The sequence below is a fragment of the Cebus imitator genome, unplaced genomic scaffold (genome assembly GCF_001604975.1).
Source record: "Cebus imitator isolate Cc_AM_T3 unplaced genomic scaffold, Cebus_imitator-1.0 Scaffold18, whole genome shotgun sequence".
NCBI lineage: Eukaryota > Metazoa > Chordata > Mammalia > Primates > Cebidae > Cebus > Cebus imitator.
This window is the reverse complement of record NW_016107333.1, coordinates 2,929,634-2,954,229: the sequence shown is the minus strand read 5'-3', so window position 1 is coordinate 2,954,229 and position 24,596 is coordinate 2,929,634. Positions and strand designations below refer to the sequence as shown.

Genomic DNA, 24,596 nt, shown 5'->3' with positions numbered 1-24,596 from the left:
TTCCTGAGGCTGGGCAACACCCACCAGCCATGGGCATGAGGATCACATGCGTGGGCTACTTCCTACCATGTGCCAGAAAGGTGAGGACGTCAGGACAGAGAATCAGACTTGTGGCCTGGAGCTGTCACCCACTAGCTGTGTGACTGTGGGCAAGTTACTTAAGCTCTCTGTGCCTCAGTTTCCTCATCTCTAAAAGAGGAATAACAAGTACCCATCTCATTGGGTGGTTGTGAGGATTAAATGAACACATATAAAACCCCTTTAAGCAGCACGCAATACTGGATAAATAATAGTTATTATTAAAATGTATCATGTGACCACTTCTCTTCAAAGTACTTCATTTACATATTCCTTTTGATCCTCACAACAGACCTCAGAAATATTATCATCCCCACGCCAGGCGCAGTGGCTCATGCCTGTAATCTCAGCACTTTGGGAGACCGAGGAGGGTGAATCACCTGAGGTCAGGAGTTCAAGACCAGCCTGGCCAACATGGTGAAACCCCGTCTCTGCTAAAAATACAAAAATTAGCCAGGTGTGGTGGTGGGAGTCTGTAATCCCAGCTACTAGGAAGGCTGAGGTAGGGAGAATTGCTTGAACCCGGGAGGCAGAGGTTGCAGTGAGCCAAGATTGCACCACTGCCCTCCAGCCTGGGCAACAGAGTGAGACTCCATCACCAAAAAAAAAAAAAAAAAAAAAAAAAAAAAAAAAAAAAATTATCCCCATTTTACTATCGGGACACTGAGGCAGCCTATTCAGTGGAACTTTCTACAGTGATGGAAATGTCCTTTTCCGCAGTGTACAGCATGAGAGCCGCCAGCCATATGCGAATCTATAGCACTCAAAATGTAGCTGATGTAACTGAAGAAATAGATTTTGAATTTTATTTAATTTTATTGAATTTAAAGAAACAGTGGCTGTCGTGTTATACTTAATAATACAATTAAGGGGAGGTGAAATCTCCATGCCAAGGTCAAACAGTGATTGAGTGTGGAAGCCAGGATTTGAAACAAGATAGTCTTCACTGCTTTGTGGACACCACAGCTGCAACTCTCTGAGCCCCAGGTTCCGCCTCAACTTGTCATCCTGCGGCAATGAACCCTCGAGTGGTGCCGTATTTTTAGCTTGGGGTTCCCACCACCTCACATAGTGCCTCAGCTTCTCCCGTGTCACGTTGCTTTCTTTCCTTTCCCTCCCCTCCCCTCCCCTCTCTTCCCCTCCCTTTTCTTTTCTTTTCTTTTTTTGACACAGAGTCTTTCTCTGTCACCCAGGCTGGAGTCCAACAATGCGATCTTAGCTCACTGCAAACTCTGCCTCCTGGGTTCAAGCGATTCACCTGCCTCAGCCTCCTGAGTAGCTGGGATTACAGATGTGCGCTACCGTGCCCAGCTAATTTTTGTATTTTTAGTAGAGACGGGGGTTTCAGTATCTTGGCCAGGCTGGTCTTGAACTCCTGACCTTGTGATCCACCCACCTCAGCCTCCCAAAGTGCTAGGATTACAGGCATGAGCCACCACGCCTGCCTGGTCTCATTGCTTTCTCAGGATCAGTTTCTCCTGTGGGTTCCTGGACCCCTGGGGGATGCATGGTCAGGGAGGTGGGAACTCACCAGGCTCCAAATTTAGCTGCATGAAGCTCATGGCTGACCAGCTGAAACCCACACCCCATCCCAACCACCCCACTTGCCTTGGGCCCCATGTTAAGATCCCTTTCAAGGAGACATCACCCTCATCAGCCTGTGGGCTTCCATTCATTCTTTCAACAAATACCTATTGTGTGCCTACTCCATGCCAGGTATCTGCTGGGGACAGGGCTCCAGAAGTAAGTTAGGCAGAGTCCCTGCTCTCAGAGTCCAGAGTGTGCTGTGACCGCAGGCACATAAATAATAATAGAGGTAATGCAGTGTGTCAAGCTCACACAGAGATAGGCAGGGGCTCAGTGTCAGCTTAAAGCTGGGAACCCATGACTGGACTCAAAGGGAAACTGAGAAAGGCTTCTAAGAGGAAGGGATATCTGAGCTGGGTCTTAAAGGATGAGTAGGAGCTCATTAGCTAGAAATAAGAAAGAACATTCAAAGCTGAGGGAATAGCATGTGCAAAGCGTTGAGACAGGGGCTCAGCATTTTAAGTTTGAAGTCTGGAGGGTTGCGTGTGGCACAGGGAGCCTCAGGAAGATGTGCAGGTGCGAGACTGAGAAGGTTTAGAACAGGGCCTTTGTTATTTTATTTTATTTTTTTTGAGATGGAGTTTTGCCCTTGTTGCCCAGGCTGGAGCACAATGGTGCCATCTCAGCTCACTGTAACCTCCGCTTCCCTGGTTCAAGTGATTATCCTGCCTCAGCCTCCCAAGTAGCTGGGATTACAGGCACGCACCACCATGCCTAGCTGATTTTGTATTTTTAGTAAAGATGGGATTTCTCCACATTGGTCGGGCTGATCTTGAACTCCTGATCCCAGATGATCCTCCTGCCTCGGCCTCCCAAAGTGCTGGGGTTATAGGTGGGAGCCACCGCACCCGGCTGAGAACAGGGCCTTTGGAGTCAGACGGCTTGGATTTCAATTCATCTCTTACTCCATGTGACCTTGTGCAACCAGGCCTCCTTGAGCCAGTTTCCCCATCTATAAAAGGGGCAATTTTCCCATTTATAAAAGGGGTAATTCTCCTAGGCTTGTTGTGAGGATTAAATGAAGCAATGCATGGCCAAAGCTTAGCAAGCTGCTTGACTCTTGTAAGTCCTCAAAAAGCGTTAGATATTGTTATTGACAGTGTGATGCAACACATTATTATTACTGTTGCTGCTGGGGCTGTTGTTATTGTGACTACTGCTGTTGTCACTGTTGCTCCACTGCAACAAAGGAGATGGGGGCACATTAAGAAGAGTGTCCCATGCCTGGCAAAGGAATGTGGATTTTCTTCTCTTGGCAACAGGGAGCCCTCAGAGGTTTGCAAAGTGAGAGCAACATGATTAGATTCATGGAGAAGCTCTCTCTGGCCAAGGGTGTTAGGAAGGGGAGGACAGGGAGGTAGAGAGAGATGATGAAGCGTCATCCGGGGCAGAGGGTGGGGACAGTGATTTAGGAGATGTGCAGTTCATATCTGGTGAGGGATTGAAGGTGGGAAGGGAGGAGGTGGGAGGAGGCGGCCAACTGCCAGGTACTATTTCCCGCCTCAGCCACCGCAGAGGGGGAGGCCCGTCCACCCCCCCACCTTCCCCCATCCCACCAACTCCATGTGTGCCCCTGCACCCAGCCCCTAACACAGGCAGCCCTTACTCAGGCCGGGTCTCCCAGGTGTGGACTGGTCCAGTCCCTGGACATGTGTCTCACAAGACTCTGCCATTCTGGGTGCACAGTCCCCTCCTCTTTCAACCCGAGGCTTCCACTTCACCCCCTATGTTTCCTGCAGTCTACAGGGGTTGGATTTCTGCCCCTCTTGCACCTGACCCCAGAGGCATCTCCCAATGACGGCCTGGAGATGCTCACCTTCCACTGCAGCCTCGCTTCATTGCCTTTGGCGCCCTCTGCCGGCCGCGCTGTGCTGCTGCGCGGTTCTCTCGCCCACCTGAGGCAGCACCTGCCCCGCCACAGGGTCACTTCTTTCCCTGGCTGTCCGGAGAGATGTTCTCAGACCTAGCCACCGTCTCACCGCCCCCCGCCCCCCGCCCAGCAAAGACCGGCTGGCGCAGAAAGAACCTGGGTCTCTGGCGCCATCTGTACCAACGGCTGCTCCTTTCCCACTTGTCCTGGCGCTGAGCCCTGGCTTCCCTGGGGATGGGGGTGGGGCTGTGATGCCGTCCCATCCCACGCCTACACCCTCTCCCACACCCACCTGGGGCCATGGGCTTCCGCAGCTGCTCCTGCTCCTTCTGCTGGCATCTGGACTCTCATCTCTATCCCTGTGGTCGCTTCTGGAGGCCAGACCACCATCATCTCTTCGCTGGGTGACTTCAACACAGCTCCTTACTGTCCCCTCCCGGCGTGCACACATGTGCGTGGGTGTGCTCGCACACACACAATCTGTTCTCCACGTGCAATCAGAGGAGCAGTTGTTTTTGAAAAGCGAGTCTGATCATGCTCCCCTTCTGAGTGTAACTCAGTGTCTCCCACTGCACTGAGGACCAAGCCCCAAGCCCTATCCAGATGGGCAGGGCCGAGCCTGTGAGCCCTGCCGTGTCCCCTGCTGGCTTCTGCAGAAGTCACCTCTAGGGAAGAGTTTCCATCTGCAGTCTGTAAAGTGTCTTCTTCTCTTTCTCCTCTCTCCTGGCCTCTCCCATCCCGGGACCTAGCTTAACACCCCTCTGTCTCCTTGTGATCTTTTCCTCCCTGTCCCTGGAGTCTGGGGGCCACCTGTGTTAGAACCCTGTGTTCTCTCTAGGAGGCTGCAGGCTGCTGACCTTTCCCCCTCGCTGGGGCTGCCCCACGTGGAATCACTACAGCAGAAAGACAGGAACACAAACATGGCGGTCTCCTCCTAGGGACTATCAGGACGCCCTAGCGCTCGCACGTGGAGCTGGATTCTTTCGGGGAGAGTCTTGGTTACTTGAAGGCTTCCCCAAGATCTGAGCTACTGGGTCAGAGGTTCCTAAGTCAGAGGTTTCAAGCTATGATCTTGAAACCACTTTGGAGGCTACTGCCAGGAAAGTACCCTCCAACACACATGCCTGCCTCAACCCAAGCAATCCTACTTGAATTTATTGGTCATCTAAGTGAGAATTCTCCATACAATTTTGTTTGGAGAAAGCCTTCTGGGATTAAAAAAAAAGTTTTAAAAACTCATTCAAAATTTTGTCCCATTTCACTGACACTTGCAAAGCACTTTACAACTGACAGAGTGTTTTTTACCTGTATGTTTTTATCTTATATATTATTAACTTCATTTTTACTCACAAGGAAACTGAGGCCCAGAGAGGTTAAGTGGCTTGGCCAAGGTCAAGGGCAGTACTCACAGTGTGAGCATCAGGGAGCTGGATTCAAACTTAGGCTTCCGCAGTCCTCCTCACAGCCTCTTGCGGGGAACCTGGCGGGTCCCGACCAGGGCCCAGGGCTTTGCCTGGAGCTGACTCTGCCTGTGTGTCCCTCCCAGTGCTGCATCGACAACTTTGAGGAAATTGTCAAGCTGCTCCTCTCCCATGGTGCCAACGTGAACGCCAAGGACAACGAGCTGTGGACACCCCTGCATGCTGCAGCCACCTGCGGCCACATCAACCTGGTGAAGATCCTCGTTCAGTAGTACGTGCTGCCCCTCACCCCCACCCTAGAGTAGACTCCTCTCCACCTCTTGTCTTTTTCCAACTTCCTTCTTTCTCCCCTCCCTCCGTTTCTTCTTTCTTCCCTCTCTTCCTCCCTTTTCTCCCTTCCTTCCCTCCCTTCCTTCTTTCTTCCTCCTTCCTTCACTCCCTTCTCCCCTCCCTCCCTTTCTTCTTTCTTCCCTTCCTCCTTCTTTTCTTTCTTCCCTCCTTCCCTCCCTTCCTTTTCTTCCCTCCCTGCCTCCTTTCCTTTTTCTTCCTCCCTCCCTTCCGTTTTTCTTTCCTCCCTTCCTCCTTTCCTTCTTTCTTCTCTCCCTTCTTCCTTTCCTTCTTTCTTCTCTCCCTTCTTTCCTTTTCTCTTCTCTCCCTTCCTCCCCTTCTTTCTTCCTGTCCTTCTTCCCTTCCTTCTCCTTTCCTTCTTTCTTCCCTTCATCCCTCCCTCCCTTTCTCTTCTCTCCCTGTCTCCCTCCCTCTTTCCCTCCCTTCTTTTCTTCTTTCTTCCCTTCCTCCTTCCCTACTTTTCTGCGTTTCCTCCTTCTACTCTCTTCCCTCTTTTCCCCTCTCTGTCACTTTCAGTCTGTCTTGGTGCTTGTCACTTTCTTTCTCCCCACACCCTCTCTTGATCTCTGTTTCTACCTCTCGTCCTCTCCTCCCCTCAGTTCCCCTTGACTCTCCCATCTCTGTGTGCCTGGCTTTTCTTTTTCCATCTTTGTCTCTCCTTTACTCTTGGGCTCTCTCTGTATTTTCCACTGTCTCTATTTTCTGTCTTCTCCCTTCATTCTCTTTCCCCCCAATTTTTTTTTTTTTTTTTTTTTTTTTTTTTTGAGACGGAGTCTCACTCTGTCACTTAGGCTGGAGTGCAGTGGCACAATCTCGGCTCGCTGCAACCTCCGCCTCCTCGGTTCAAGAGATTCTCCTGCCTCAGCCTCCCGAGTAGCTGGTATTACAGACATGCACCACCATGCCTGGCTAATTTTTGTATTTTTTAGTAGAGATGGAGTTTCACCATATTGGACAGGCTGATCTCGAACTCCTGACCTCTTGATCCACGTCAGGAGTTCAAGACCAGCCTGACTAGCCTGGCGAAACCCTGTCTCTACTAAAAACACAAAAATTAGCTGGGTGTGGTGGTGGGTGTGTATAATCCCAGTTACTCTGTAGGCTGACGCAGGAGAATCACTTGAGCCCAGGAGATTGAGGTTGCAGCGAGCCGAGATTGTACCACTGCACTCCAGCCTGGGCAACAGAGCAAGACTCTGTATCAAAAATAAATAAATAAATAAATAAATAAGAAGTGGATTCATACAGTGTTTGTCTTTTTTTGACTGGCATATTTAACTTAGCATAATGTCCTCAAGGTTCATCTATGTTGTAGTATGTGTCAGAGTTTCCTTCCTTTTTAAGGCTGAATGTATTCTATTGTATGTCTAGACCACGTTTTGCTTCTGCATCCATTGGCTGGACACTTGACTTGCCCCCATATTTTACCTATTATGAATCATGCTGTGATGAACATGAAACCCTGCTTTCAATTCCTTTTGGTTATATACCCAGAAGTGGAATTGCTGGATTGTGTGGTAATGCTATTTTTAATTTTTTAAGGTACTGCTATACTCTTTGCCACAACATTTTACATTCCCAGCAACAGTACACAAGAGTTCTAGCTTCTCCACATCCTCGCCAACACTTGTTATTTTCTACTTTTTCTTTTTTGTTAGTAGCCGTGCTAGTAGGTGTGAGGTTTTGATTTGTATTTTTCTAATGATGAGTGATATTGAGCATCTTTTTATGTGCCCGTTGTCCATTTGTATATCTTCGTTGGAGAATTGTCTATTCAAGTCCTGTATCCATGTTTGAATTGGGTTGGGTTTTTGTCATTGAATTTTAGGATTTCTCTATGTATTCTGCATATGAATCCCTTATCAGATGGATGTAATATTTTCTCCTTTTCTATGGGTTATCTTTTTAACCCTGTTGGTTGTGCCCTTTGCTGCACACAATTTTTAAATTTTCACAAAGTCCAATTTATCTACTTTTTCTTTTGTTGCCTGTGCCATTGATGTCATATCCAATAAATCACCGCCAAATCCAATGTCCTGGAGCTTTTGTTCTGTGTTTTCTTCTTAGAGTTTTATAGTTTTAGCTCTTTCATTTAGGCTGTGGACCCAGTTTGAATTAAATCTTATATATGGTGTTGGGTAAGGATCTGACTTCATTTTTTTACATGCGGATATCCAATTTTTCTACACGATCTGTTGGAAAGATGGTCGGTCTTTTCTCCATTGAATGACCTTGGTACCCTGTCTATTTTTTTTTTTTAATTATTGGTACCCTGTCTATTTTTATTTATTTATTTATTTATTTATTTTATTTAGAGACGGAGTCTTGCTCTGCCACCAGGCTGGAGTGCAGTGGTATGGTCTCGGCTCACTGCAATCTCTGCCCCCTAGCTTCAAGTGATTCTCCTGCCTCAGCCTCCCAAGTAACTGGGACTACAGGCGCGCACCACCACGCCCAGCTAATTTTTGTATTTTTAGTAGAGACGGTTTCATCAGGTTGGCCAGGATTGTCTTGATCTCTTGACCACGTGATCCACCTGCCTTGGCCTCCCAAAGTGCTGGGATTACAGGCGTGAGCCACTGCACCAGGCCCACTGTTCTATTTTATTGGTCGTTATATCTGTCCTTATGGCGGTCCCACACTGTTTTGATGCTATACCTTTGGAGTTCGTTTTGAAATCAGGAAGTGTGAGACTGCCAGGTTTGTTCTTCTTTTTCATGGTTTTGTTGGCTATTCAGGTTCCTTGAGATTTCCTATAAATTTTAGAATAAGTTATTCTAGTCTGTAAAAAACATCTCTGGAGAGCCAGGTGTGGTGGCTCACACCTACAATCCCAGCACTTTGGGAGGCCGAGGTGGGCGGATCACTTGAGGTCAGGAGTTTGAGACCAGCGTAGTTAACATGGTGAAACGCCGTCTCTACTAAAAATACAAAAATTAGCTGGGTGTGGTGGTGCATGCCTGTAATCCCAGCTACTCAGGAGTCTGAGGCAAGAGAATTGCTTAAACCTTGGAGGTGGAGGTTGCAGTGAGCTGAGATTGAACCACTGCATGCCAGCCTGGGTGATGGAGCAAGATCCTGTCTCAAAAACAACAATAACAACAAAAATCATTGTGATTTTTAAAAGTAGTTGCAAGAACTACAGTTACTTTTGCACCAACATAAATAATAACTGGTATCACCCCAGAGCTGGCACTAGGCACATAAGGATGCGGAAGTCCTGGGGAGTCAGGGAGGAAGCCAGGGGGTTTAAGTACCAGAGTTGAGACGGAGCCAGACCAAGAGCATCTGAGGGCAGGAAGTCGGAGAGAGTGGCTGAGGGCAGGTGACCTTTTGCACAGGTCTTGGTAGAGCAGCAGGAGCCCATTGGTGGCTCCCAGGGGGGCTGGAGATGAGAGTACTGCTGCCCCACCTGCATGAACTTGCTCCGGGGTGTACAGAGCTCAGAGAGGCCACAGTGAAGGGCTGTGAGACCAAAGGACTGGATGGTGGCCCATGCCTACATCTCTGATGGGAGCCTGAGTATGATGAAGTCTGCCAGGAGCATCAGGTAGCCACAGCCTGATCAGTGATGGTGCCAAGAGGACAAGGAAAGTGGGCCAGCCTGGGTCAGTGAGTCCCAAAGGTTATGGGTATTACAATCACCTGGGGCATGGGCTTAAAATACAGATTTCCATACCCTACCCCAAGGACTCTTTCAGGAGGGCTGGAGTGAAGCCCACCCAAGATGCTGCATCTTATTCCCATGGTCCCCAGGTAATTCTGCCACAGGGCATCCGGGGCTATTCTTGGAAACCACTGGCCCAAAGGTCAAATGTCGCCAGAGAGTCCCAAGTCTCTGCTCTACCTCTGTCCTATTATCTGTCCCTTTTGGGAAAGGACTTGGAGGTGGTGGAATATAATTGAGGATGTTTCTGCAAATGGGCAAAGAATGAAATAGAACATGGAGAAGTAAAAAGAGTTGATATGAGAGACCCGGGCTTGAGTCTGGACTCTACTGTATCCAAGCTGTGTGACCTTAGACAAGTGACTGAACATGGTTTGTGTGTGTGTGTGTGTTTTTGTTTGTTTGTTTGTTTGTTTTGAGACTGAGTCTCGCTCTGTCACCCAGGCTGGAGTGCAGTGGCATGATCTCGGCTCACTGCAACCTTCACCTCCCAAGTTCAAACAATTCTCATGCCTCAGCCTCCCATGTAGCTGGGATTACAGGCACCTGCCACCACACCCAGCTAATTTTTTGTATTTTTAGTAGAGACAGGGTTTCACCATGTCGGCCAGGCTGGTTTCGAACTCCTGACATCAGGTGATCTGCCATCCTAGGCCTCCCAAAGTGCTGGGATTACAGGTATAAGCCACTGCGCCCGGCCATGTCTGAGCCTTTGTTTCCCCTTGCGTCAAATGGGGCCACCAATATTAACCTGAGCTATTATGAGGGTTAAATAAAAGGATGCCTGCAAAAGGAGCTTAGATCAGGCTTGTCCCTAAGCAGGTGCCTGGTAAGTGGTGCTGCTGCCATTAATGTGATTTTTATTATTGTCACCAGGGAGGACTTTTATATCTGTCCCTAAGTCCCTGCCTGCTGGTTCAACAGGGTGAAAAACTTAGGGACGTCCCCTAGGATAGCTGTCCTGGGACTTTGGTGTCGGGCAGATCCAAGTATCACCTTCCCAGGGTACACCATGGTGGGGTTTTGAGAGCCGAGGTGTACAGTAGGATTGCAGGTGAGAGGCCAGAGGGCAGAGGCAGCCAGACCAACCCTAGCCACACCTACCTGGCCCTCACCCTGTCTCTTTCTCTGCAGTGGGGCTGACTTGCTTGCTGTCAACTCAGATGGGAACATGCCATATGACCTCTGCGAGGATGAACCCACGCTGGATGTCATCGAGACCTGCATGGCATACCAGGGTAAGGGAGGGCAGCCTGCTGTGAAGTGAGAACAGCACAGAGTTGTGGGGAGCAGCCCTTAACTCAACGCAGGTGAACAGATTAGCTCCACATTGGCCTGCCTTGTGCGCCGTACTCAGTGAATAGGATGGGTCTTCATTAGTATCCCTATCTGTGTGATTATTAAGGATTAGTGTCCTTATTAGTATTATTAAGGATTAATATCCTTGTCCATGTGATTAGAGCAGGACATGAGAGGACCCTGGAAAACGTGCTGCACAGAAGGGAGGTCTTGATCTCATCCGTGCCCACACACGTGGGTGGCCACAGCTGGCCTTGTCTCCTCTTCGTCAGCTGTGACAATTTGATTCAATAAATGTTCACTGTAAAGATATATCCCCATGTGGGAAAATAATAAAGTCAAGAGTGCTAGCGGGTGCCTGCTCTGTGCCAGGCACCATGCTGGCTACCAGGGGCCCAGATAAACAAGATGTGGGCTGTTCTCAACTCACAAATGAAGTTCAGAGAGAAAACAAATGCAGCAATGAGAGACCTGTGTGCCCCAGCACCCCACAGACAGGCCTCTGAAGCACCACCTCCTTGGAAATATGTCACACTCCCAGACCCTCAGCTGCAGCTGCCCTTCTGTCCCCCACAGAGCTGCAGTATCCGTGATTGAATCTCCTGTTCCCTGCACCCAGCTCTTCCTATTCATCTCCTGCAGAGGTTCTTAACCATTTTTGTGCCAGTCTAGTGACTCTATGGACCCCTTCTCAGTATGATGTTTTTATGTTTTTGAGATGGAGTCTTGCTTTGTCATCCAGGCTGGAGGGCAGTGGCCTGATCTTGGCTCACTGCAACCTCCACCTCCCAGGTTGAAGTGATTCTCCTGCCTCAGCCTCCCAAGTAGCTGGGATTACAGGTGCATGCCATCATGCCCAGCTAATTTTTGTATTTTTAGTAGAGACAGGATTTTGCCATGTTGGCCAGGCTGGTCTCAAACTCCTAACCTCAGGTGATCTGCCTGCCTTGGCTTCCCAAAGTGCTGGTATTATAGGCATGAGCACCCATGCCTGGCCAGCATAATGTTTTTAAATGCAGTTATAACATTATAGAATTATAAAGTAAGCCAATTATATTAAAGCATAGCTGCCAAAATATTTTTCAGTGCGTTAAATAGAAACTTCATTAATTCATTAAACAATAAGATAACAGGATATGAAAATAGCGATAGTGTCTGTTAGTGACAAAGTCACAGGCGCTGCTAACACTACTGTGGGTTTTGCTTATATTCCAATGTTAGGGAATGCTAAATTTCATTTAAACCTTAGTCAAAATAAATGTGTGATTTTATTTCCTCCCTTTGTAGACTTCTCCTGAATTCGACTGAAGAGTGCTTGGTCTAATGGATCTTTTTACAGAGCATATTATCCTCTCCTTAAATACCATTAGTAGCTGTCAGTAACACACTTTTAAGATAGGGATGGGATTCGGGTTGTACAGTGTGTCTCTGGGGCCCCCTTCCTCAATTGACTCAGCTCTCCACTTGAAAGTAATATATGCATTCATTCAGTCCTTCTGCAACTAAAATTGATTGAACATTGTGCCAGGTGCTACAGACACAATCATGGTTAAGACGAAGGAAACTAACAGAGACCCTGGTCAGATAGGGCAGTCAGCAGAGGCCAGTTTGGGAGATGATCTAGTCCAGGGCTGAAAGAACTAGACAGAGGCAGCCATCTGAGCAGTTGGAGGTGTGTAGGTGGATGGTAGGGACTTCTAGGTAGAAGAAGAGCACGTGCAAAGCAACCGACATGAATACAGTGCCTAGTGGGTGCCAGGCAGGAATGCCTTGGCTCTGTGGGCCAATGCATGGTTTCTGTGTCCATCAAGCCTGAGGACAATGATCTATGGGCATGTCTGCATGCCCCCTTGACTGGCCTACCCTAGGGAACAAGAGCCATGCCTCCCTCGCCTGCCCTCCCCTCCCCCCCTCCCCCCAGGGTCCTAAGCCTGAGGGTGCTATATAAATCCCCTCTTTGCCACTGCAGGCATCACCCAAGAGAAAATCAATGAGATGCGGGCAGCTCCTGAGCAGCAGATGATTGCGGACATCCACTGCATGATTGCAGCAGGCCAGGACCTTGACTGGATAGATGCCCAGGGTGCCACACTGGTGAGGAAATGGGCCAGTACCCAAACCAAGACCAACTAGGACCAAAGTGGGCCAGCACCTGGGGGTGGCCAACCCTGTACCCCTGGGGCCTGTCTACGACCTGGGACCTCCTCAAGAATCCTTTGGGGCCAGGATTGCCCCTGGATAGGGAGGGTCAGCAGAGCAGGGCTCAGCCTCTTTGAGAACCTGGCCTCTCTCTGGGCTGGGCTTGGTGGCTCACACCTGTAGTCCCAGCTACTTGGGAGGCTGAGGTGGGAGGATCACTTGAGCCCAGGAGTTTGAGTTTGAGCTTGAGCTGTGATTGCACCAATGCACTCTAGCCTGGGTGACAGAGCAAGACTTTGTCTTTAATAAGCAAACAAACAAGAAACAATCCTGCCATTCTCAAATGGGGCTTGGAGTTAGGAGCCTGCGTGGGAGATTTGGCTCCCATCTGTTCACCACCTGCTCTGTCTCCAAGATCCTCCTTCACCCCAGGCTTCAGGTGTCCATCTTGAGCTCCTTATTTCCCTCTCCTCTAATGATGCCTTTCATTAAGGACTAGTGTCACCATTCACCCACTCACCTGTGCTTTCTTGCTTTGTACTGTTCATTCCCCTGCCTTAGTGTCTCCTCTCCCACTCTAGCACGCCACTGCCTTGCCTCATCCGCTCCCTGATATTACTGCAACAGCCTCTCCTCTGGGTTCCCTGACTTCAGAGTCTGCCCACTACTCCCAGTCATTCACTTTTCCATTGGTCCATCCATCCATCCAATCATCCATCCATCCATCCATCCTTCCATCCATCCAACCAACCATCCATCTACCCAGTCAACACACAGTTACAAGCACCTCCTCTGTGCCACATACTTTACTAGACCTGGAGATAGAGAACAATGGGACCTTCTTCTGTCTCAAATCTGCCTGGTTAACTTCGCTTATCCTTGCAGCTCAAGTGTCAGTGACTTTGGAAAACCTCTCCGGCCACTCCTCATAGGCTCTCAGAGCACACTGCAGCCTAATATTCGGGAGGTCAGCTTCTGCAGCCTCTAAATCAAAATTCAGAGCATGGCTATGGCAGCCCACCTCCCTGATGAGGGTAGGGGATGCCCTGTCCTAGGCTTAGGTTCCATGCTGGTCATAAGCACTCAACAGTCTCGGGATCTCAAGCTCACTAGATAGGGCTCCTCACTGCCCCCTCAGACCTGACCTGGCAGCCCAGGTGTGATAAATGGGCTTCTCCCACCTGCTTCCTGAGCTCTCACATCTGTTTTGTGCCCATTTCTGTTACTTGGGTGCTTGGATCACCTGCTTAGCCTAGCACTCAAGAATGAGGCCAGGTAGGATGACTGAATATTTCTGTCTGAAGTCAAGGCCAGGCTGCATTAGGGCATTACCCACCCTCATTGCAGCTCCACTGGGGCTGTCACTGGGTCCTTTAGACACAGGGATCTTCTCTTCCTGGGCTGGGGCTGGCCTCAGGGTGGCTCCGCCCCCATGGGCCAGGCACATACTGAGTCTCAGGTCTTCCCAGTAAACTGGAGATCATAGTGTCTTCCTCACAGTGTTGCTGGGAGCATTAATGATATTTTGCATGAAAGTGCTTAGCAGAGTCTGTAAATTCTCAGTAGATGTTAGCAGTGACTGTTATTTTTACTAGCAATGCCACTCTTCCACTCATACCTTTTCATTTCCAGCTAAGTAGTGAGGTTTGTAATGTCTGACTGGCCAGCAGGTGTCATTCTCTACCATTGGCAAGCCTCAGACCTTTATACATCAGATAATTATGCTAATTTTCACATCATACCCTGGATTTTTCAAGTTGGAAAAAAAAAAGCCTCCACTTATCGGGGCTTCAAGCAAACTTCTCCCAGGATGAGGTGGCATCTGACCATCGGAGCTGCGTTTGGAAGGATCACTTCCTGAGGCCGTGCCTTATTTGTCCCACTGACCCTCCAGCCCCAGACCTCAGGCCCCTAGAGTTCTGTGGCTTCCTCCCAGCCAGTCTTCTGCTGGTCATCTTGGACTCTCAACTCTATCTCTTACCTTAGCTGGACAGTTTATGTCTTTTCGCCTTATTTCCTTCTCTCTCTTTCATTCATTCTCATGGTCATCATTTAGGGCTGTCTAAGAATGTTAATCCCTTACTGAGTGTTCATTATGCGCTAAGCACTTTATGTATTTTGGGAGCAGATTGAACAAGCATGATCCCTGAGATCTGCTAGGCAGTGGCCATGACTGGAGGCCTTGAATGGGATCACAGTCCCTTATTGGATGTGTTATCTATTGCTGCATAACAAACTATCCCACAATGTAGCATCTTAAAACAATCGTAAATATTTATTGTCTCACATGGTTTCTGTTAGGAACAGCTTAGCTGGGTGGCTCTGGCTTGGTGGCTCTCATGATATTACAATCAAGATGTTGCAATATTGTTGAGACCATGGGACTGCAATCTCATCTGAGGGCTTGACTAGTGCTGGAGGATCCACTTACAAGGTGGCTTACTCACATGGCTGGGGAGTTAGTGCTGCATGTTGGCAGGAGGCCTCAGTTTCTCATCTCCGTAGGACCTCTCCTTGGGGCTTCTTGAGGGTCCTCACAACACAGTGGCTGCCTCCTTCTAGGGTAAGTGATCCAAGACAATGTAAAGTAGAAGCAGCAATGCCTTTTATGCCCTAGCCTCGGAAATCACACACAGCCACTTCACAATATCCTATTTGTTAGAAGTGAGTCACTCATTCTGGCCCACATTCAAGATGAAAACAGTCGGAATCCATTTTTTAAAGGAACATGTGTCAAAGAATTCATAGACATATTTAAAAATCACCGTGTTGAACCTCAGAGACCCCTTCTCCAGGGTTCAGTGCACAGTAGGGGCTCAGTAAATGCTATTGCTTAACTACATGGATGCTAAGACCAACCACAGGGGAAAAGAACTCAGCTCTCTAACTTTCCTTCTAGGTCCATATTTCAGACTTAATAATCCTCCACAATGTGGCTGTATTTCCATCTCATTCTATGCCATTCTACTGCCCCCAAGGATGCTGTGGTACTTGGGTGGAGGTGAGGGCTAGCCTACTTTCAATGTGGGGCTGATTCCCTAGGGAATGCTCACTTCTTTCCTCTCCTCCAGCTGCACATAGCTGGAGCCAATGGATACCTGCGGGCCGCTGAGCTCCTCCTGGACCATGGAGTGCGTGTGGATGTGAAGGACTGGGATGGCTGGGAGCCCCTGCATGCAGCTGCCTTCTGGGGACAGGTAGTTCTCACCCACAGGGCTGTGGAGGAGGCTGGCACACGGTTAACCTGTTAACACCAAGTTTTTTGGGCTGGCAATTGGCTTCAAAGAACATAAGATTTTAAGGTTTAAGGTGTTGACTATAACTCATACGTGGGATATGAAAAGGCCTAGGGAGTTTGCAAAAACATTGGACAAGTTGTGTTCTTCTTGTTTTGTTTTGTTTTGTTTTGAGACAGAGTCTTGCTCTGTTGCCCAGGCTGGAGTGCAGTGGCGCAATCTTGGCTCACTGCAACCTCCGTCTCCTGGGTTCAAGCAATTCTCCTGCCTCAGCCTCCTGTGTAGCTGGGATTACAGGCATGCGTCACCATGCACAGCTAATATTTTGTATTTTTGGTAGAGACAGGGTTTCACCATGTTGGTCAGGCTGGTCTCAAACTCCTGACCTCAAGTAATCTGCCCACCTCAGCCTCCCAAAGTGCTGGGATTACCAGGCATGACCCACTACACCCAGCCAACAAGTTGTGTTCTAATAGGATGGTAATCAAATTTGCCAAATAAGAAAATTCCCAGCATTTTTGCACTGAGTAGTTTCTCTGTTTGTTTTCAGATACAAAAGTCTGATTGCCACTTACACATAGTCCCTCCTTAGATATCTGCCAGCTCTAGAGTTACAGCCAACTCCTTCTGCTCCTTCTTGGTGTGGCCCAGGCATGTGGAGGAGGTGCTAGGCTCATTGTATCTGTCTAGATTCCCCCCATGGCTATAGTGTGCAGGCCTTCCCTAGAAATCAACTTTGTCCCACCACTCTGTGGGTCACATTCTAAGAGGCTTGGGCACTCTCTCCACCTCCTAGGCTTTCTGAGCACTGGGCAGGGGGACATGTGAGCTTCTTCCTGTGTTTCAGATGCAGATGGCAGAGCTGTTGGTATCCCATGGGGCTAGTCTCAGTGCAAGGACATCCATGGATGAGATGCCAATAGGTAAGTTCAGTACAACACCTGGCATGCACAAATAGGCAGTTGTCAATTTTTTGATGGGTAGAGGGAAAAATGGATAAATATATGGTTGTATAGATTGATGGATTGGTATGTAGATAGATGGTTGGATTAATTAATGGATAGTAGAATAATGGACAGATGGATGGATGGACAGATGAATGGATAGATGTATTAATGGATGAATGGATGGATGAGGGGGTAGATAGATAGATATTATAAGGTATGGTTGAATGGATGGGTGGGTGGGTAGATGGATGGATGGATGGATGGATAAAAAAATAAGTGGATGAGTGGGTAAAGGGTGAATCTATGAATAGATGACTCAGTCAGCAATAGGTAGATAGATGGATGAAGTGGCTAGGTAGAATAGTGGGAGTATGTAGATTTCTCAGTATCTTTGCATAATTTATTGATCGGGCTATATGGGATACCTGCTTGCTTCCCTCACTACTTCTCATATCAGTGAAGACTTGAGGACTCTTCTTGGAAACTATCAAAGAGGAACATGAATGCCTCGGTCATAGCTGGGAAACTTAGGAGTTGTGACTGTGCATAGAACCTGGGTTTCCCATTCTTATAATCCTCTAAGGTTTGGGTTGCAGACCCCTGGAACTTTGGCTGGCATTGTTTTCTTCCCTCCCTGCCTGCCCCAAAAGATGCTTAGAGTTTTCAGTGGATTGGCGCGGCAGCTCCTCTGGTTTGGAGTACCCTCTTGGGCCACAGGTCCTGGCGCCATCCCCTATAACAGACTCCTCTGCCCCTTCAGACCTGTGTGAGGAGGAAGAGTTCAAGGTCCTGCTGCTGGAGCTAAAACACAAACATGATGTGATCATGAAGTCACAGCTGAGGCACAAGTCATCCCTGAGCCGGAGGACATCCAGCGCAGGCAGCCGTGGGTGAGTCTGGGGCAGGGCAGCCAGGCGTCCCGTGCATGCTTCTGCCTGTGGAGCCTGGGTGTAGCCTCCAGCACCCATTTTGTCCCCTCAGGAAGGTGGTGCGTCGAGCCAGCCTGTCGGACAGGACCAACCTATACAGGAAGGAGTATGAGGGAGAGGCCATCCTGTGGCAGCAGCGGAGTGCAGCTGAGGATCAGCGGACCTCCACCTACAATGGGGACATCAGGGAGACCAGGACAGACCAAGAGAATAAGGACCCTGTGAGTGGCCTCATGCCCTGTCCCAGTGTCAGCCACTGCCTTGGGAGGAGAACAGGGCTCAGCTGACCTTGCCTCTTCAACTGAAAGCCTTCAGAGGGAAGTAGCCAGGCACTGCCCTTAAACTAGTGTATCCAGTCTGATGGTGGTGGCTACTGTAGTTAAGGAGGTGATCGGGGGGTGTGTTAGAGGCTGAGCTGGGCACATTGGCACACAGGTGGGTCTCCTGATTGACAGGGGCAAGTGTCCGCTATATGCCTAGTTTTTCTCCAGCAGACCTAGTAGAGGGCTTCCCAGAAAAGAGCTTCAGTAGGTCAGTCACCCAGGAGTTGGGGGTGCTACAACTTCTTTTTCAGGAAATATAACAAAATATTGAGAATTGTGTTTATCAGAACATGCTTTTTGAAAAACGGAGTAGGATCCTAGTAGGACCTCTGAGAAGCCTGCTCCTGTAGCAGCCAATGGTCCTTTAAGCTTTAAGCTGCTTTCCTAAGGGGATGCATACTCATTTCTGATGGCTGCTTTAAGAAATTATCACAAACTGGATGGCTTAACACCACAGAAGTTTATTCACTCTCACTTCTGAAGGCCAGAAGCCTAAAACCGAGGTGACACCAGGGTTTATTCCTCTGAGGGCTCCCAAGGGGATTCTGTTTCACGCTTCTGTGAGCTTCTGGTAGCTCAGGAGTTCTTCAGCTTTTGCTTGCATGAGTCTAGTCTCTGCTTCTGTCTCCACCTGACCTTCTTCTTTGTGTATGTGTCTGTTTTCTCTTCTCTTTTTATTTTTATTTTATGGGATTTTTTTGAGACAGGTTCTTGCTCTGCCACTCAGGCTGGAGTGCAGTGGCATGGTCATAGATCACTGAAGACTCCAACTCATGGGCTCAAGGGATCCTCCTACCTCAGCCTCCAAGTACCTAGGACTGTAGGTGGGGGCCATCACACCTGGCTAATTTTTAAATTTCTTGTACAGATGAGGTCTTGCTATGCTGTTCAGGCTGGTCTCAAACTTAGCCTCAAGCAATCCTCCCACCTTAGCAGGTATGAGCCACTGTACTTAGCCTGTTTTTTCTTCTTATAAGGACACCAGTCATTGGATGAGAGCCCATGCCAATCCAGTAGAACCTAAACTTAATTTAATTTATTACATCTGCAAATGCCTATTTCCAGATAAAGTCACATTCAGAGGTTCCAGGTAGACATGAATTTTTGAGGGACACCACTTAACCCAGAACCAACACACTCAGCATGGCTGCTTTCTTGCTGAGTGGAGTGAACAAGTTTGGGGCTGGAGCGGAGTTGCTGAGGATGAGGGAGAAGGTGGCTGTACCAGAGGTGGTCTGCCATTTTGGTTCTTCCACGACACCATGAACAGATGAAAACATGCCTAGAGAGTTTAGCTTTGGTGGGATGAAATTGATTAGCTACCCAGCATACCCATGTGTCTCAGAGGGACCCTGTTTCAGGATGAGACAGTCACCTACTCCCTGTCTCACCAGGAGGCGTGAAGGTACCTGCCCAAGGGGAACCACATCAAAGCCAACAGCTGATGATGGAGAGAGCACATAGGGTAGCTTTGTTCTGCCTGGCTCCTAAGTCTGTGGACTGGGGAGAAAAGAGATGTAGATCAAGATCAAGCCATGTTTCAGATGCCTCTCAGCTATGCTTTGTTTATTTTTTCTTTGTGATTGTGGTGTAACTTATGTATGATAAAGTAGACAATAATTTTTTTGTTTTTGTTTTTTTTGATATGGAGCCTCTCTCTGTTGCCCAGGCTGGAGTGCAGTGGTGTGATTTCAGCTCACTGCAACCTCCGCCTCCCGGGTTCAAGTAATCCTCCTGCCTGAGCCTCCTGAGTAGATGGGATTACAAGTGCCCACCACCATGCCTGGTGGATTTTTGTATTTTTAGTAGAGATGAGTTTTCACCATGTTGGCCAGGCAGGTCTCCAACTCCTGACCTCAAGCAATCTGCCCACCAGGACCTCCCAAAGTACTGGGATTATACGCATGAGCCACCATGACTGGCCAAGTAGACAAACCTTAAATGAGATTTTCAACACACTTTTACAAATGTACACACTCAGATGAATTCAGAGCATTTTCATCATCCATGTTCTCTCTCAGTCCTTTCTCCCACTCCAAACATAGCTACTAGTTAACATTGAGCTCTAAAGTTTAGTTTTACATATGCATATGAATGGTCCCTGTAGTTTGTTTGCTTTTGTGTCTGGCTTTTTTTGGGGGGAGTCTTGCTCAGCCCAGGCAGGAGTGCAGTGGCTCGATCTCGGCTCACTGCAATCTCTGACTCCCTGGTTCAAGCAATTCTCTTGCCTCAGCCTCCGAAGTAGCTGGGAATACAAGCACATGCTACCACGCCCAGCTAATTTGTATTTTTAGTAGAGACAGGGTTTCAGTGTGTTGGCCAGGATGATCTCAATCTCGTGACCTCGTGATCCGCCCGCCTGGGCCTCCCAAAGTGCTGGGATTACAGGCGTGCGCCACCGTGTCTGGCCTAGTCAGTCCTTTTAACTGCAGCCATTCCGAGGTGGGTTGCTGGGGTAGCTCCGTTTTAAATGTCTATTTCCCTGAGGATAGATGATGTTGAACACTTTTCACGGGCTTATTGGCCATTTGGTTATCCTGTTTGGTACAGCATCTGTTCTTGTATGCCGCTTTGTTGGGTTGTTCGTTTATTTATTTATTATTTCCTTTCACAGCCCTCACGCAAGTTAGGTTGTATAGTTTTTCCTGATTGATTTGTTGGAGAGACTAGGATCCTCAAAGAAATCCTCGTGGAAGCAACCCCTCCTCCTCCACACTTGCTCGTTCCTGTGCTGTTCAGATTTCACAGGCCCCAGGCACCCCCTAGAAGTGCTTATTGGTGTGGAGTCTAAGAAATCCATTAAGCCCTTAGGGAACAAGGTGGGCTGTACTGCTGCTGGAAAGCAGCCTGAGTTAGGCCTGATTGTGTTGTTGCTGTTGTTAATTTCCAGGGCTTCCTCATCAGGGCTGCAGTTTGTTTGGGGTTAGGCAAGGCAAAGAGATGAGCTACTTTACCTCTGGGACTGTGTTTTTCAGACCTGGGGAATAGAAGAGAGGAACCAAGATGAGAGATGGCATAACCAGAAGCAGGTGGTCCTCACCCTGTTTATCCACAGGCCAGCCCCAGGGCAACTCTCAGGGCCTGGGGATCCAGATTCCAGCCCCAGCCCTGGAAAATACAAGGAGATCATAGGATACTGCTACAAAGCTCCAAACTCGTTCCTTTTTCATCCCTCCCCCTTTCAAGGCTTTAGGTGCTGGCAAGGTGCTGTCTTAAGATGGGAATTCTCAAAGCATGGTCCCTGGACCGGCAACATCAGCATCACCTGGGAACTCGTTAGAAATGCAGATTCTGGCCGGGTGCAGTGGCTCACACCTATAATCCCAAAACTGAAGGAGGCTGAGGTGTGAGGATCTCCTGAGCCTAGGAGTTACTGGACAACATAGCAAGACCCTGTCTCTACCAAAATAATAATAATTATTAGCTGGGTGTGGTGGTGTGTGCCTGTATTCTTAGGTCTCATGAAGCTAAGGCAGGAGGATTGCTTGAGTCGAGGAATTTGAGGCAGCAGTGAGCTATGATAGCACCACTGCACTCCAGCCTGGGTGACAGAGTGAGACCTGGTCTCTGAAAAAAAATAAAGATTAAAAATTAAAATAAATAAATGCAGATTCTCAGGCCCCACCTCAGACGTGGTGATACTGCTGCAACACAAGAATTTCAGAATTTGTGGAATAATTTGTTCAGCCTGACCCCCCAAATTACATTTCTGCCAAGGCTGTGCCTTGTTAGCCTTCAGAGCTGACTTTGGTTCGTGCTTTTGGCAGAGTCAACGTCCTGGTGCTAGGCACAGCAGTGATGACAGCCCAGGTCTCTTTCGCCGGCGGTTCACAATCTCAACGGTACAGTAGAACCACCTGAACTACCTGGGAAGATGTTGTTGTTTTAAATAAATATACATATAAAAATTATATATACATCTGTTTTTTATATGTATATTTATTTAAAACATATATATTTATATGTTTGTTGTGTGTGTGTATATATATATATATATATTTGTTGTTTTGTTGTTGTTTTTCTCTGAGATAGGGTCTCACTCTGTCACCCAGGCTGGGCTGGAGTGCAGTGGCGAAATCTCAGTTCACTGCAGCCTCTGCCTCCCAGATTCAAGCGGTTCTCCCACCTCAGCTTCCTGAATAGCTGGGCCTACAGACATCCGCCACCACGCCTGGCTAAATTTTGTATTTTTTGGTAGAGACAAGGTTTCCCCATGTTGGCCAGGCTGGTCTTGAACTCCTGACCTTAAGTGATCCACCTGCCTTGGCCTCCCAGAGTGTTGGGATTACAGGTGTGAGTCATTGCGCCCTTTGTTTTTTAATCTGATGTCTAAGCAGCAGTCCAGACAGACTAAGTCAGAACCTGGGCATTGTATATATGTGTTGTTATGGTTAAAGCTAAAGAGAGACTGTTTTTGAAGTGATTGCAGCAGTAAGCCAAATGCTTCGACCACAGAATTGGCAAGGATCACAGAGGTCAGGGAGAAAGGAGTTTGTTTCCTAGGGAGGAGGACAGAGGCTGCAAGGACTGGGGGTGGGGGGTGGGACGAGCAGGTGGTGTAATTGGACAGTGACCAGGAATGTGTATCCCGTGGTCAGCACATTTCCAGAAGGGTCTTCAGGAGAGTTTTTCTGCATTGCAGTGCTTGTTTACCCTCTGGGTGAGTCAAAGTCCAGGATCCTGTAGGGAGGGGAACAGCTTAACTAAAATTTAGTTAAATCATTTACTGCTGGGCACGGTGGCACACACTTGTAATCTCAGCGCTTTGAGAGGCCCAGGAGGGAGGATCATCTGAGGTCAGGAGTTCGAGACCAGCCTGGCCAACATGGCAAAACCCTGCCTCTACTAAAAATAGCTGGGCGTGTTGGCAGGTGCCTGTAATCCCAGCTACTTGGGAGACTGAGGCAGAAGAATCACTTGAACCTGGGAGGGCAAGTTTGCAGTGAGCCAAGATCAAACAACTGCACTGCAGCCTGGGCAGCAGAGTGAGACTCTGTCTCAAAAAAAAAAAAAAGTCATTTGGCAAGAGTTTAATTTCAGTTGATTAAATGTGGTGAAAAGAGTTTATCTGGGCCGGGCGTGGTGGCTCAAGCCTGTAATCCCAGCACTTTGGGAGGCCGAGGCGGGTGGATCACGAGGTCAAGAGATCGAGACCGTCCTGGTCAACATGGTGAAACCCCGTCTCTACTAAAAATACAAAAAATTAGCTGGGCATGGTGGTGCGTGCCTGTAATCCCAGCTACTCAGGAGGCTGAGGCAGGAGAATTGCCTGAACCCAGGAGGCGGAGGTTGCGGTGAGCCGAGATCGCGCCATTGCACTCCAGCCTGGGTAACAAGAGTGAAACTCTGTCTCAAAAAAAAAAAAAAAAAAGAGTTTATCTGATCATTCATTGCAGAGAAAAGAATGAGAATTTGGGGAACTGTGTCAGGTTGTCCTAGGAAAAAGAGGGGTCATCTGAGCATTCTGGAAATCCTATAAGGAAGAGTGATTCTGTGCAGTCAGCCATTCCCCAGAATACAAAATGTGGGGGTTTTGTTTAGCCTTCCTGTTTTCCAGTATCTCAGTTCAACATTGCCAAGATGATGATGCCTATTTGTATGGGACTCAGCCCATTATTTGTACCTCATTAAGCATTAGGCAAATAAATACATTTAGAAGTTCCCTGCATCATGAGAAAACCTCTTTCCTTTAACCTGCATCCTTCAGGCTGGGGTTATTCTGTCTTTCTTCAGTGCTCTCATTTTTGATGCTGGAGATGGATATAGGTGGGGTTTTATTTGGGGGGGACAAGGTCTCATTCTGTCACTCAAGTTAGACTGCAGTGGTGCAAACATGGCTCACTGCAACCTCAACCTCCTGGGCTCAAGTGATCCTCTTGCCCAGCCTCCCATGTAGCTGGGACCACAGGCACACACTACCACCATGCCCAGCTAATTTTTTTTTTTTTTTTTTTTGAGACAGAGTCTTGTTCTGTCTCTGTCGCCCATGCTGGAATGCAGTGGTGCAATCTTGGCTCACTGCAACCTCCACCTCCTGGGTTCAAGCGATTCTCCTGCCTCAGGCTCCTGAGTAGCTCCCCCCACCCTCTGCTTCTCCGCCACCACACCTGGCAAATTTTTGTATTTTTAGTAGAAACGGGATTTCACCATATTGGCCAGACTGGTCTCGAACTCCTGACCTTGTGATCTGCCAGCCTTGGTCTCCCAAAGTACTGTGATTACAGGTGTGAGCCACTGTATCTGGCCTAACTTTTAGATTTTGTAAAGAGCGGGGTCTCGTTATGTTGCCCATGCTGGTCTCCAACTGTTAGGCTGAAGCCATCCTCCCATTTCAGCCTCCGAAAGTCCTGGGATTACAAGCATAAGCCACTGCACCAAGCAGGCATTTTTTCTTTTTAAACTAATAGACTTTATTTATTTTTTTAAAGAAGTTTTAGAACTCTAGAAAAATGAGTGGAGAGTGCAGATATTTCCCATATACGCCCCCCTCCACCCTGGTTTCCCCGTTATTAACAACTCACATCAGTGTGGTGCTTATGTTATCACTGATGAGCCAATATTGATACATTATTATGAACTAAAGCCCATAGTTTACATCGGGTTTGCTCTTTGTGTTGTACCTCCTGTGGGTTTTTTGACAAATGCGTAATGTCACATGTCTATCATGATATGATAGTGTCACACAGAATGATCTCACCAAGTGATTTAGGTGGCTATATTAGATAGTTGAATTTGTGAACACCTGGTTAAAG

The 24,596-nt window shown here is 48.2% G+C and overlaps 1 protein-coding gene across 1 annotated transcript in view; it reads left to right on the top strand.

Annotated features, from left to right (window-relative positions):
• The window catches only part of PPP1R16B (protein phosphatase 1 regulatory subunit 16B), a 122,580-nt gene that overhangs the window by 89,916 nt on the left and 8,068 nt on the right, over nucleotides 1-24,596 (top strand). The window contains exons 4-10 of the mRNA XM_017512008.2: nucleotides 5,082-5,227; nucleotides 10,106-10,209; nucleotides 12,240-12,364; nucleotides 15,481-15,606; nucleotides 16,493-16,568; nucleotides 17,353-17,482; nucleotides 17,574-17,742. Coding sequence (XP_017367497.1) covers nucleotides 5,082-5,227; nucleotides 10,106-10,209; nucleotides 12,240-12,364; nucleotides 15,481-15,606; nucleotides 16,493-16,568; nucleotides 17,353-17,482; nucleotides 17,574-17,742 — 876 coding nt within the window. The remainder of the gene's footprint in view (nucleotides 1-5,081; nucleotides 5,228-10,105; nucleotides 10,210-12,239; nucleotides 12,365-15,480; nucleotides 15,607-16,492; nucleotides 16,569-17,352; nucleotides 17,483-17,573; nucleotides 17,743-24,596) is intronic.